Genomic DNA, 13,960 nt, shown 5'->3' with positions numbered 1-13,960 from the left:
TGTCACAAATCTCACTGTGTGTGTGTGTGTGTGTGTGTGTGTGTGTGTGTGTGCGTGCGTGCGTGCGTGCGTGCGTGCGTGTGTGTGTGTGTGTGTGTGTGTGTGTTAGCCATTGATCGGATCGGCTAATAATCAACAGCTTAAATAAACAGATCTGAGACCAGGCAGTTAATCTGAGTCTAAAACATAACCCCTTTATTCTGAACCCGTTATACATAATTATAAATATTTCTGCATGGATGTAGAGTAACTGACACAGCTGCTTAGTCAGAAAGTGCAGACAAAACAGTGTGAAACTGCTTTATCTGGAGTCGTCCAGACTGTGATTAGGTACAATAGGCCTCCCTCCTCCTGACACCGATTCTGAGCTCCAACAGATGGAAGAAAATCCTAGGGAACATGTTCAAGGTAAACACTTTCTATCTAAGGGTTGCTTCCGTTTCTGTTTGGCAGGTATTAATAAGGTCTTGGCAAGTTTCTTCCCACACTGTGAGCTCACACAGAGGAGAAGTGTCCAGTCACACCTACCCGTGATGTCTCCTGAATTCCTCTGCATTAAGCCGTCCCACCTTGATCCCATTTCACAGCCCTGAAGCCATTTTCCACTTGATCTGACCTGTGAAACCTCCCTTCTGCCCCATCACTTCCTGTACAGGCTTATGCTTCACCACGGTGAGCAGTACACACATTAAAACCAATTTGTCACAAAAACTACAACGATAATAAAGTAAACGTGTGTTCCTGACTGAAGAACTGGCATCCACATGTTGTTTCTCATCAGGATCAGAACTCTACGGTCTATTTTTAGCCCGGTGGGCCCTCGGTTTTTGAGCAAAGTTTATCTCAGCATGCAGGCGCCTCTGAGTTCCCTCGACTTTCCAGAACATTTTTGTCTTGTCACACGTTCACTCTCGCTCCTCAGCTGTCTTTCTCATTAACTTAACGCAGGCTGGTGCGAAGCGTGAGGAGGAACCAGGTTTCTGCCAGGAGCTCTGGCTTTAATTTGTGGTGAAAAAAAGGAGCAGAGGGGGTAGAGAAAAGGTCAAAGGGTAAAAGCTGAGCCATAAACATTAATCCTTTTCAGAACAGGGACATCAGGATTTCTAAGAAACTGGTGGAAAAGTGGGGAGAAATCCACGGATTCTCTGAAACGTGATCAATGCTGAGCAATGTCTGAGTTGTTCGCAGTAAAGTAGTGTTTTACAGCTTTGTAGAGGCAATTTGATTAAGTGAAGAAGATCCCTAAAGAGCATGTGTATTTAAATAAAAGGCTCTAAATTTTAAGGCAGTTTTGCTCAAGATAACTTTTTTTCGAACATAAATCGTTTAAAAACCAGTAAGGTAATCCGATCTAATGTTCTGTATCACTTCTTTATATTTTCTACAATTAATGTCACCCCTTAGCCTGGCAAGCCATCCTATATGTGTAAGCCTAGGGTCGGGTTGCTTCAGCAAATGACACCACTATCATTTACCTGCCATGTTTTCATCCCCTTCCTGCCTAGACATATCTTCTAACGTGATATTTTATCATGTTTGTGGCCAACTTGAAAGGCTGATGATTAAGCTGTACATCCGCACAGCAACGATGTAATGATAGTGAGGCATTTGTGGCAAAATGACTTATCCCTGTTCAGAATTTGACTTGAAACCAATCAATCAACTCCAAAAATATCCAGTTTAAGGTGACAGGGAGGTTAACCTTTTTTTTAACATGCAATCAGAAATGTCCGCTTTTTAAAACGTGCTGCAGCTGAACAAGCTTTTAAATAGATTTCAGAGACACCCAAAGGCAAGCTCCCTCCACCTCCTTCAGCCTCTCCAGCACACTTTGTTCTTTACTCAGTGAGCCCCCTGGTGGCCAAATCGTTAACAACAACTTGAGCTTGAACTGTTTAACAGTCTGCTGCCACTTGATGAGTCGGATCAGATTAACACATGTAAAAAATTAAGCCTAACAAACGCTGAAAGACTTATCTAGTCTTGATTGATTCCCCATTTTGCATTTATTCAATACATCACAACAAAATACAGTAAATATTAGATTTTTTTTTAACAATGATAGTTAAATTTTATAAAAATGACATAATAGGAACATTGAAGTCCAGCTTCTGTTTGACCGGAAACGAGCTGAGTCCTGGCTTCAGTGTGCGCAGATGAAATATTTGTCTGGTGATGGAAATTGGGCTCAGGAATGCATATTTTGTCTTCCCTCTGCGCGTCTCGGATATTACTCTGACTGGCTGTGAGGTAAGATAACAAGTCCCTCCCTTTCACTCCTGCTGCCATCCGATTGGTCCAAACCAGCTCAGGAATGTCCTCAGTGCATTTAAATAGCACATCAGAAAGAAGCACAAGTCAGTGGAGTAAGTGGAGGGATCGGGATAAAAAAGGAGCCCACGGAGACTTGGCGATTTTATAATAACCTACTCATTTAGGGACTGAAAGAAGAGGCTTTTTACCAGAAGCGTGGACTATTATTACTTTTATTATTTTAAGACTTTTTTCATTCAAAGGTCGGTAGAAAGCTTTTATTTTTATTGCTTTTTGGAGCCTACATTTGGCTTTTCTTGTTGATTCATTAAAGGTGTTTTCTTTAGATTTCGAGATGATGCTGTGGGGCATCTTTTTGCTGCTGATGCTTTGGAGCTGTGAGAGTGCGAGATTGGCAGGTGAGAAAAAAAAGTATTCCTTTAAGAGCTTTAATGTTGACGGAATAATTTAGTTATTTAATGTCTTAAAAAGCATTTTAAAAATGTAAATCTATGAGTTGTTTTGTTTTCTGTTAATGCAGAGAGCCGCGATGACAACAGTGTTTATGATTTATTTGACCTGGCTCGGGTAAATAAAAGACACAATGGAGTGAGTCTGGTTAAAGGTGCAGAGCCATACAGCCCCGCATACAAAGTCCTGAATGCAGACCTGATCCCCCCGGTCCCCGACAGCTCCTTCAGGGACCTCCTCGACTCCATCCAGGCTGAGAGAGGTTTTCTCCTCTTGGTCAATCTGAAGCAGTTTAAGAAAAACAGAGGCAGCCTTTTAACCATTGAGAAGACCGACGGATCTGGACCGGTTTTTGAGGTCATCTCCAATGGGAAGGCAAACACCCTGGATTTGGTCTACTCCACTGAAAACCAGCTGCAGGTGTTTTCTATAGAAGATGCGGGTTTAGCCACCGGACACTGGAAGAACATCACACTGTTTGTTCAGGAGGACAGGGCTCAGCTGTTTGTTGGCTGTGAGGAAATCAACGTGTCCGAGTTAGATGTTCCAATCCAGACGGTGCTGTCCCGGGAGGTGGCAGACATCGCTAGACTCAGAATTGGAAAGGGGGCTGCTAAGGACAGGTTTATGGTAAGAATAATTTCAACTTCAACTTCAATTAATCTTGTAAAAGTCATAACTTAAGTTAACGTTTTTCCTCTTTTTTTATCTTGAAGGGCGTTCTCCAGAATGTGCACTTTGTGTTCGGTACCACTCTAGATGCCATACTGAGAAATAAGGGATGCCAAAGTGGGGGTAAGTAAAATCTGTGCTTATTGACTGTTTCAAATTTAAAGAAATCACTTTAACCTCTCCTAATTTATAGCAGCCCTAACTGATGTCATGACCTTGGACAACCCAGTTAATGGCTCCAGCCCTGCCATTAGGACCGATTACACCGGCCACAAGTCCAAAGGTGAGCCTCCCCTCCCCTATGAGTCTCTGGTCCGCTCCTCAGCTTCAAGTGTTGAGATCATCTATTGGCCTCTTCCCATCCAGATCTGCAGTCTGTCTGTGGCTTCTCATGTGATGACATAGCCAGCATGTTTAAGGAACTCAGAGGACTCAATGTGATCGTCAAAAGGCTGTCCAATGAACTTGAGAAAGTGGTGAGTTCACTCAGGGTCTGCACTGTGTTGTCTTGTTGCATCCTCCTCCTCCTCCTCCTTTTCGTTAACACATATCCAGTGTGTGCAGCCACTTGTTGCTGTAAAAGCCAAACCCTTAATGAGACCCATGTGAATGCACAAATATGTTTGGCTAATGGTCACATTTTCAGTGCTTCACCAGACTCCATCTCCATCTTAATCACAGTGCCGGTTGGGGATTCATTTGTGTTGCAACCTTGGCAAAGTGAACGATTTCCATCTTCTTTTCTCAGTCTACAGATGGCCAGCTCCTGAAAAATCTGATGAACATCCACAGCGGCATCTGCATCCATAATGGCATCGTGCACAAGGACAAGGATGAATGGACGGTTGATGGCTGCACCGAGTGTACCTGCCAGGTAAGCATCACCACACCTTCAGGATGACCTTTGAGCCAGAGGCCAACGTTTTTATAATACAATACTAAGGCTCTGAAACAATTAACAAAGCAGCACGCTCGTTGTTTACATTACAGAACTCTGCTACTGTGTGTCGCAAAATCTCCTGCCCGCTCATCCCATGTGCAAATGCCACCGTTCCTGATGGAGAATGTTGTCCTCGCTGCGGAACACGTATGTTTCTATTAAATCCCATGAATCCAGAGCGTTTCTTTAACTCTCTCTAACTTTATCTCTTATCTTCCACAGCGAGTGATTACGCGGAGGATGGCTGGTCTGCCTGGTCGGACTGGACTCATTGTTCGGCGACTTGTGGCCGTGGCATCCAGCAGCGTGGACGCTCCTGTGACCGCATCAACAGCAAGTGTGAGGGCACTTCTGTCCAGACGCGTGACTGCTACCTGATGGAATGTGACAAACGCTGTGAGTCTCTAAACGCTTTTAACACTGCTCCTTTATGTCAGCAACAACATGATGAATTGAGAGTTTATGCTTTGTTTAGTCAAACAGGATGGAGGCTGGAGCCACTGGTCACCCTGGTCTTCATGCTCTGTGACCTGTGGTGAAGGGGTCATGACACAAATCCGCCTCTGCAACTCCCCGACACCACAGATGGGCGGCAGGGACTGCCAAGGAGAGGGACGCCACACCAAAGTCTGCCAAATGTCTCCCTGCCCTGGTGAGTCTGCTATTCTCATCAAAGCATTTGATTCAGACTGTATATGTTCAGAGCAAAATAACTGTTGTTGTTTAAAATTGCTCCAGTCAATGGAGGATGGGGACCTTGGTCACCGTGGGATACCTGTTCTGTCACCTGTGGCGGTGGAATCCAAACACGAAAACACCACTGCAATGACCCTGCGCCCAAATATGGTGGAAAAGATTGTGTTGGTGATGCTGCTATGGTTCGGGTTTGCAACAAGCAAGACTGCCCAATTGGTAAGTGTCCAAAATTTAAGAAAAAGATCCAACAAAATTCTCAAGTGATCCAATTATGTTAAAGTAAAACCTATTTTTGTTTTCAGATGGTTGTCTTTCCAACCCGTGCTTCCCTGGCACAAAGTGCACCAGCTCCCCTGATGGCTCTTTTGCGTGTGGCAAGTGCCCACTTGGCTACACTGGTGATGGAGTCACATGCAAAGACATTGATGAGTGCAAAGAAGTTCCAGATGCCTGCCACACTAATAACGGCATTCATCGTTGTGAGAATACTGAGCCAGGGTACAACTGTCTTCCCTGTCCTGCACGATTCTCTGGTCCTCAACCTTTCGGAAGGGGGGTGGAGCAAGCAACGGCTAAAAAACAGGTTTGGGTTGTTATTTATTTGCTGTGGTTGTGGCTTGTACATAAGCAATTTGCATTTTTAACACTCTGTAATTTTCTTTAGGTTTGCACTCCTCGTAACCCGTGCAGGGACGGTAGCCACGACTGCCATAAAAATGCAAATTGCATCTACTTGGGCGTTTACTCTGAGTCGATGTTCCGCTGTGAGTGCAGACCAGGGTATGCTGGGAATGGTCGGATTTGCGGAGAGGATACTGACCTGGACGGATGGCCCAACAGTGACCTGTTATGTGTGGAAAACGCCACCTATCACTGCAAAAAGGTAACCTGGCCCCACATGGACAAAACCATCATAACCCAGACACACCCTAGTGTTGTGAGGATTCCCGTCTTAACCTCTCTTCATCTCCTCTATAGGATAACTGCCCCACTATTCCCAACTCTGGCCAGGAAGATCATGACAAAGATGGCCTTGGTGATGAATGTGACCATGATGATGACAATGACAGAATCCCGGATGATAGGGTTAGTTATCTTGGAGGTTCTTTTAGCTCTAAACCATTCTCTCCTCAGAGACCACACATAGTAATCAGCTGTAGCCATCCTTCCTCTGGGCAACGAGAATGCAAAGTGCTCGAGTGTGTGTGCTCTCACCAGAGAGTTACAGTGGAAAGTCAGATGCGAAGGAATAATGTACTATAATTTTCACATGAAGCCAGAACTGAGGATGAGGTGGCTGGTTGCCCTTAATGCTTAGTGTGGATTTGGAAAGTTGGGCAGGAAAAATGCATGTGGGAAAAGTCACTAGTGGAATACAAGATTTCAGCCAAAACATAAACCAGGAAAGCACAATTAGGCTCTTATACAAATAACCTCCTTTAGTCATGTTGTTTAAGTTTAATTTTTCTTTCTATAAAACTAGGACAACTGCCCAAGGGTGTACAACCCCGGTCAGTATGACGCAGACAGGGATGATGTTGGTGACAGCTGCGACAACTGTGTGTTTGAAGCCAACACCGACCAAACAGACACAGACAACAATGGAGAGGGAGATGCCTGTGCTGTTGATATCGACGGCGATGGTAAGTGGTCTCTCCACATTAAATCCAAGGAATTGTTTTATCTTAATCTTAAATGAAAAGAGACATTAAGACTTTTTCACTCAACAGGTGTTCTAAATGAGCATGACAACTGCCCATATGTTTACAACGTGGACCAGAGAGATACGGACAGAGATGGGGTGGGAGATCACTGTGACAACTGTCCTCTGGAGCACAATCCAGATCAGGTGGAGTCAATATTTCACCTTTACTTTAAAGTTTTCCTGACTGGCATGGTTTAATTTAGTGAGAAAGACAGGTTAACACAGAAATAATTTCGTGAAAGAAAGGAATGTGATAGCTGTGATGGAGGAATTTAATACTTTTGCTTTTATGCTCATCCATCTTCAGTTAAAAAAGACTATTTTAATGAGATCCAAAGACATAGGACATTTGTCTGTGGGGACATTGCTTGCATACCTGAAAACAAGAGCAAGCATTTATATCCAGGGTGAAAACTCATATGAGGGCTGTTGAAATGCAGTAGACGTGGGGGCTTATTTGAAGTGAGGACAACTCTCTCCCAGTGTGAGGAGCTGGCTTATGGGAATCTCATCATAAAGGAATTCTGTTCGCCCACAGATTGACTCTGACTCAGATCGCATCGGTGACAAATGCGACAACAACCAGGACATTGACGAGGACGGTCACCAGAACAACTTGGACAACTGTCCTTACATCCCCAATGCCAACCAGGCAGACCATGACAAGGATGGCAAGGGAGACGCTTGTGACCATGACGATGACAATGACGGAATCCCTGATGAAAAGGACAACTGCCGACTCGCCTTTAACCCTGATCAGGTGGACTCTGATGGTAAGCTCTGCAAACATTTGTTGTAAATCTGCCATTTAGCAAATTTTAGTTTGTAGTATTGAACTTTCTCATTCCATGTCCAAATGTTTCTCAGGTGATGGTCGTGGAGATATCTGCAAAGACGATTTTGACCAAGACAATGTCCTGGACATCTATGATGTGTGCCCTGAGAACTTTGCCATCAGTGAAACAGACTTCCGCAGATTCCAGATGGTTCCTTTGGACCCCAAGGGTACATCTCAGATTGATCCTAACTGGGTGGTGAGACATCAAGGCAAAGAGTTGGTGCAGACTGTCAACTGTGACCCCGGCATTGCTGTTGGTAAGTAAGATGGACAAAATGACGTTGCCAAGTGCATGAATGCAAAGTGTTCCTAACAACCTGAATTTCTACTCAGGTTATGATGAGTTCAGCGCCGTGGATTTCAGTGGGACGTTCTTCATCAACACAGACAGGGATGATGACTATGCTGGGTTCGTGTTTGGCTACCAGTCCAGCTCTCGCTTCTACACAGTGATGTGGAAACAGATCACACAGACCTATTGGTCTCACACACCAACAAGAGCTCAAGGATACTCTGGCCTATCAATCAAAGTGGTCAACTCCACCACTGGGCCTGGTGAACACCTGAGGAATGCCCTGTGGCACACTGGAGACACTCCAGGACAGGTATGTCCAGATTCATTGACTAACAGCTTAAGACATAAGATAATGGTGGAGACTAATTCCATTTTAACTCTTGAAACTTTCAGGTGCGCACTCTGTGGCATGACCCCAAGAACATTGGATGGAAGGATTTCACTGCCTACAGATGGCATCTCACCCACAGACCCAAGTCTGGACTTATTAGGTGAGTTCCAATCCTTGCTTAAGAGCAGATACATTAAAAACGAAATGGCATAATTAATGTGAATGGATTTGTGTCTTTCTTAGAGTGGTGATGTATGAAGGAAAGAGAATCATGGCTGATTCTGGAAACATCTACGACAAAACATATGCTGGTGGGCGACTAGGCCTGTATGTCTTCTCTCAAGAGATGGTTTACTTCTCAGACCTCAAATATGAATGTAGAGGTAAGCAATTGATTAACGGCTCAACACTTTAAAACAGATTATCACCATTTTAGACTTGAATTTTAAACGTGTTTCATGGTCTTTGTTCTTTCAGACACATAACTGCGTCCAAGAACCTCCCAGAAGAATGTACCAGTGCAGATCAATAACTAATGACCTGCATGGATCGATTCCAGTAGAGCGTTTTTCTTGGAGAAATGCACGTCGGAAATATGTTGAGCAAGTGAGCAGACTTGGGGAAAAGGACCTCAAGAGTTCAAGCCAAATGAAAGTTAAAACTGCACCAAACTCCACAAAGAAGTGAACTTTATCAGCTGATCTCTATCAAAAGAGGGCCACCTTTTTTTTAATTTTAAGATTATTTTTGCTTTGCACACCTGGACTGTTATTCCTCTGTGGATGAGGAAAGAAAGGGAAGAGTTTTTAATGTTTTTATTTTGTATTTTTTGCGTATGTGTTTTTATAATATTTTTGAGCATTAACATACATCTGCTGTGGACTTAAAGATGCGTTGCTCAGTATGAAGAAGGCAGTGGGTGACCTTTTTTTTTAGGCTGGGGTAAAGATTCCCTGTGAAGGAACTATTAAGGGACCACGGACAGTAGGGATGACTGTTACTATCAGAGCGAGTGAATGCTGTGTGTTTGTGCTTTTGTGCCACCCAACAAGCATAGTGATGAAGAAAACCAAGACCAGCTCCTTTTGAGTTGTTGCAGACGTGTAGCAGAGCTGGCCCGAAGCATTGCTCCTCTCAGGAAAGAACGAGCAGAAAATTCAGGACGGCACGGTGCACCAAGGCAGACACAAAACACTGCTTTGATACACAAAAAAAGCAAGTTATGTGTTAATATTTCTTATTTTTACTGAACTCTGCAGTAATGGGTCTCTGTTTCTGCAGACCTATTCCTTATACTTGCTCAACTTACTATGGTTACATATCACAATCAGTGTGTTATATCCCCTAAATATTTTCAAGTCACTTCTAATCAAGAGTAAAATAGAAAAGTATTCTGCTTCAGCACAGAGTGCATGACCGGCGCGTCTGAGTGAGTGTTTCTGACAATGGGGGAGCCCTTTATGTACAAACATTACCTCATTTTTTTTCTTGAGGCCAGCAATATGTAAGACTCACTTGTCATAGCAATAGATTATAAATATGTTGGCTCTTTTTTAAAGCAATTTTTGTATCTTTGTTATGCTGTATAGAAGATATTTTTGTAGTAAAAGCTAAACGGGAAAGAGTCAAATAAGTGTTGTTTTGACAGGTTTTTTGTTTTGTTTTTTTGCTATATGTATTTCCTGTGCTCTTGATAAATTATTCAGTTTATGTTATTTGTGTAGATATATGCTATTTAAATAATTTATCTAGAGGTGTAACCTCTCATGGAAGCATTTCTATCTGTATAAACGTTTTTGCACAGTGACATGAGGATGTCTGTTTTGGTCTTTTATGTCCTTTTTTTATTACTGAAGCTTTTTTCTATAAACATTTGTACCATAGTTTCTACTCAAAATGCTGTTTGTATCCCTGTTTTTTTTTTTGTTTTTTTTTTTTTTTTTTTTTTTTTTTTTTTGTAATGTCAGATAATAAACTCTTTCAAAAGAGATTTAAAGCTTATTTGTATTTGGCAAACAAAACTTTGACAGTGATTTTGTCACGCGCGCCGGTGAGTGAAGCCGAGGTGAGGCGAGGATCCAGACCGGGGAGGAAACAGGCAGACAGGTAGGATTCTTAATACTGATTTTAATGTGAGACACGCTGGACAATGAAACAATGGACCGACACAAGACACAGAACAGAAGGGGCTTAAATACACGAGGGCAGGGAGCTAAGATGATTGGGAAACGAGAGGCAGGTGGGAGCAATTAACGAGACACAAGGCTGAACCAAAACGGGGAGACAGGACAGGGTGTGACAGATTTCATATTTGATGATGGTGCTTCTCCAGGAAATTCAAAAAGGAGATGAGTAACTGGAGTCTAGTGAGGGCTATTACATTTATAATCTTTGGGATTGAACTGCAGACAAACTCCGCGTGAAGACCCACTTAAGTGGTGCATCATTCACTTTTCAAACATATACAGGCGCTACATTTAAAAGTGGCAGACAGAAGGAAATGTACATTGTGATAAAACTATTTTAAAAGGGATCACTCAGAGGTTTCAGGTGGCATCTATTTTGGAATGTGCCTTGAAATTCTTTTGTTTTCCTATAAAGACAGATGAGCCATCCAAGCATTCAAAAACAGCACCAATGTGTCATCTGCAAACAAAATTCCAGCAAAATTTTGCTCAAATAGTCAAAAAAGCTGAAGAAAAAAATCCATAACGTGAACCGTCTGAGTTAGCTGCAAGTCTCTACATTAGGAGTGACATCATTCTTACCATAATGAGCTCATTGGGTTTCCATTACCCAAACTGAGCAGTATACAGGATCTTCCACTCTGGAAACATATTGTGTGGGTTACACACAATATATGTATAAAAATTAAGCTTTGAAAATAAGGGAAGAACGTTGTTTCCATTTGGTAAAATCAGTCTGAAAAGTGGTAGCATATGCTTCCTGAAAGCCATCTCTGGGGCATCTGTTTGGAGTCCCTGGCAGTGGCGGATAATGCTGCACCGGTGTCCTTGTAGGATTTATGCCATTAGTCTAGAGCAAAGAGGAATGTGAGAGCCCGCTGCCATGAGGAGGTGATGATGGAGGTGAGCATGCTCATAGGGGACCAGTGTCTGAAGAGTTAAAAGACAAGGCCTCAGGGCGAAAGGTCAACCAGGTGTGTACGGTGCAAACTGAAACAAATGAACCAATGTGAAAGCGTAATTCCTAAAGCTGGCAGTGGAATCCATACATTTAAATGAACACCAAGCTCACACAAGGTCCAGTTTCACAGGGTCCTACTAATCTAAGCCCGTGAACAGGTGGTTAGTAGAAGCAGCTGGAACGGTTGCAATTCTTGGAATCTTTAGCTGGAAATGTATAAAGAGGCCTAAAATTGCTTAAAGAGCAAGTCACCCCCTATCAGAGTCTAACTCCACTCCCACTTCATGTTTGAAAAATGCAATAAATGCTGTTGCCTGGCAGACCGAGAGGGCGGAGCTGCTAACAAATACACACATACACACGGGCTCACGACAGCACTGTGACATCATAATGTACCAGTTTACATCATAGCAAACCTCTTAGCCAATAGCGGTGGCAGATTTAAATTCAAATATAGTGCAGAGTTTTTACCTGACAATGGCAGAACACTGCCAGTTTTAGGCAGAATATTTAAATTTTAACAAAGATGCACTGAAGTGCCAAATTATTGACTACATGTGTCTGCAGCACGATTAGACACTCGTTTATTTAGTTTATCAGCAAAAAAAAGTTTATTTAGGGGTGACTTGCTCTTTAAAGGGCAGTAGAATTTACAACCACATTTACCTTGTTGTTGTTGAACATAGGCAGCTTGGGGTGTCTAACAAAGCTGACCAAAAGCCTCTGCCGTCCCCAACCTGCTTTCCTGTGCACGTTAGTAATGTTGCTTATGGGAAAAGTTGATTAAACATGTAATAAGCAACTTAGGTGTGTTCTTGCTGTGTCGTATCTCTAATTCCATGCTGTGGTTCTCTTTTAAAACACAGAGCAGTTTTGTTTACCTGTTTTCCCGCTACGTTTAGTTTGCGGCTGCAAACTTCGTCAGGCTGACTCTGATGGTGGTGTCACTTCCTTCTCCGTTTATCCGCGGGCAGCAGAGGACGTTTTGACTCATAAGTGAACTTTATGTTGCCCGTGTCGTCAATGTTATTCAAGTGTTGTGTTATTGTTTCTGTTTGTCCTTTTGGTATGATTTCCAGTATGTCGTCTACGTAGCGTTTCCATAGTTTTATTTAGCAGTTTGGGGGGGGCAGTGGCTATGGCTTTTAGTTCTAGGTCTTCCATGAAAAACTCGCACAGGGTGGCTGATAACTGGTTACCCATGGCGAAGCCTTCCAGTTGTTTGTATATTGTGTTGTCATATGTGAAGTAAGTGGAGTTAGCTACCAGTCCTATCAGGCGTGCTGTGTCATCTGCTGTGAGGTTTGTTCTTTTGTGTAAAGTCTTGTCCTGTCTGATTCTGTTAACTACTATGTCTATGGCTGCCGCTAGGGGGTGCGCGAGGTGAAAAGTGTAATGGCTGCGGAGCTCAGAGAAGTCTGTCATATGTCACCTTTAGCGTAGCCAGAAACTCATTTGTGGGTGGGCCTAAGAAAAAGTAAGTGGGCACAATAAATGTAATTGAAAACAAGTATATTTTGCGTGTGTGTGTGTGTGTGTGTGTGTGTGTGTGTGTGTGTGTGTGTGTGGGTGTGTGTAGGTGTGTGTAGGTGTGTGTGTGTGTGTGTGTGTGTGTGTGTGTGTGTGTGTGTGTGTGTGTGTGTGTGTGCGTGTGTCCTCCACATGTGCCCTAGCTTCATAATAACAATGCGCCGAGCTTCAGCACTCTGGCCTGCGCACGCCGATATGTTCCGTATTTGATCATTTTTAACGTGTTGGAGGAATCTGAAGGTGGTGAGTCATTCTGGCAGATTGTAATTAACACCTGTCTCATGCAGGTGTTCTGACATTGTAAACCTCACACACAGAACATTGTGGATGTAACTAAATAACAAGAAATGATTCCCATTCAGGATATTAACAGCACGCTGAAGATCTGAAGTTCAGAGTGCGTCTGTCAGAGGTCAGACGCGTTCCAGCGGAACCACGGCTCACAGGTGCACAAGTGAGCACATCTGGGCTGGGCAGAAGTTATTTTACAACATTGGTTTAAATAGCGCCAATAACGAGACGCAGTGACTTGAGCGGCTCATGGAGCTGTGCCGCACACACACACACACACACACAGATTCAATAAGCGCGCACGCTGCGCAAACTCCGGCGCGCCGTCAGACTTAAGGCAGAAATGAGCGCTGCCTCCTCCGTGATAAAAACTTTTAAGAGGTTTTATAACAACATTTTTCATAGCTTCTTTTTTTGGGATGACGTATTAAAGTCGGGTCCGCTCCAGCCAGTGACTCCGAACCTGACCACAACGCCTGTTACTGCAGCATTTGTTATTCCAGTCCGTGTGGCAGCGGATCGCAGATTCAGCCACACCATAAAACAGCAATAAGTCAGTCTGAGGCAAAAGTGAACCTCATGGCTATAGCTTTTCCATATTTTCCCCTATAGACATTTGATTACGCACAAGTAGGTGACCAGCTCAGGTTTACGCAGAGCAGAAGGAAGGAGAGCGCTCTGGCCGCACAGGTTAAACGTTCCTACTTTAAGAAAACCGTTAAATTGCATTGTTTATGTGCTACCTGGGCACTCTAAATATTTATTTTAAATTAAATCAAAGGAAATTGTAA

General features: G+C 43.2%; 1 protein-coding gene across 1 annotated transcript; it reads left to right on the top strand.

Moving 5' to 3' along the window:
* Positions 1-2,365: 2,365 nt before the first annotated feature.
* Positions 2,366-8,911, top strand: LOC107392441 (thrombospondin-1). The gene is made up of 22 exons (XM_015970242.3): positions 2,366-2,516; positions 2,601-2,672; positions 2,795-3,354; positions 3,441-3,519; positions 3,590-3,679; positions 3,763-3,872; positions 4,145-4,270; positions 4,387-4,483; positions 4,559-4,732; positions 4,812-4,988; positions 5,075-5,248; positions 5,335-5,615; positions 5,697-5,915; positions 6,011-6,118; positions 6,516-6,675; positions 6,763-6,881; positions 7,276-7,510; positions 7,605-7,832; positions 7,909-8,180; positions 8,264-8,361; positions 8,445-8,584; positions 8,679-8,911. The coding sequence occupies exons 2-22, from the start codon at positions 2,609-2,611 to the stop codon at positions 8,684-8,686; spliced, it is 3,519 nt and encodes a 1,172-aa protein (XP_015825728.1). The 5' UTR covers positions 2,366-2,516; positions 2,601-2,608; the 3' UTR covers positions 8,687-8,911.
* Positions 8,912-13,960: the final 5,049 nt, after the last annotated feature.

This window comes from Nothobranchius furzeri, chromosome 18 (assembly GCF_043380555.1).
Source record: "Nothobranchius furzeri strain GRZ-AD chromosome 18, NfurGRZ-RIMD1, whole genome shotgun sequence".
NCBI classification, from domain to species: Eukaryota; Metazoa; Chordata; class Actinopteri; order Cyprinodontiformes; family Nothobranchiidae; genus Nothobranchius; species Nothobranchius furzeri.
The sequence above is the reverse complement of the archived record's forward strand: the minus strand, read 5'-3'. Positions and strand labels throughout refer to the sequence as shown.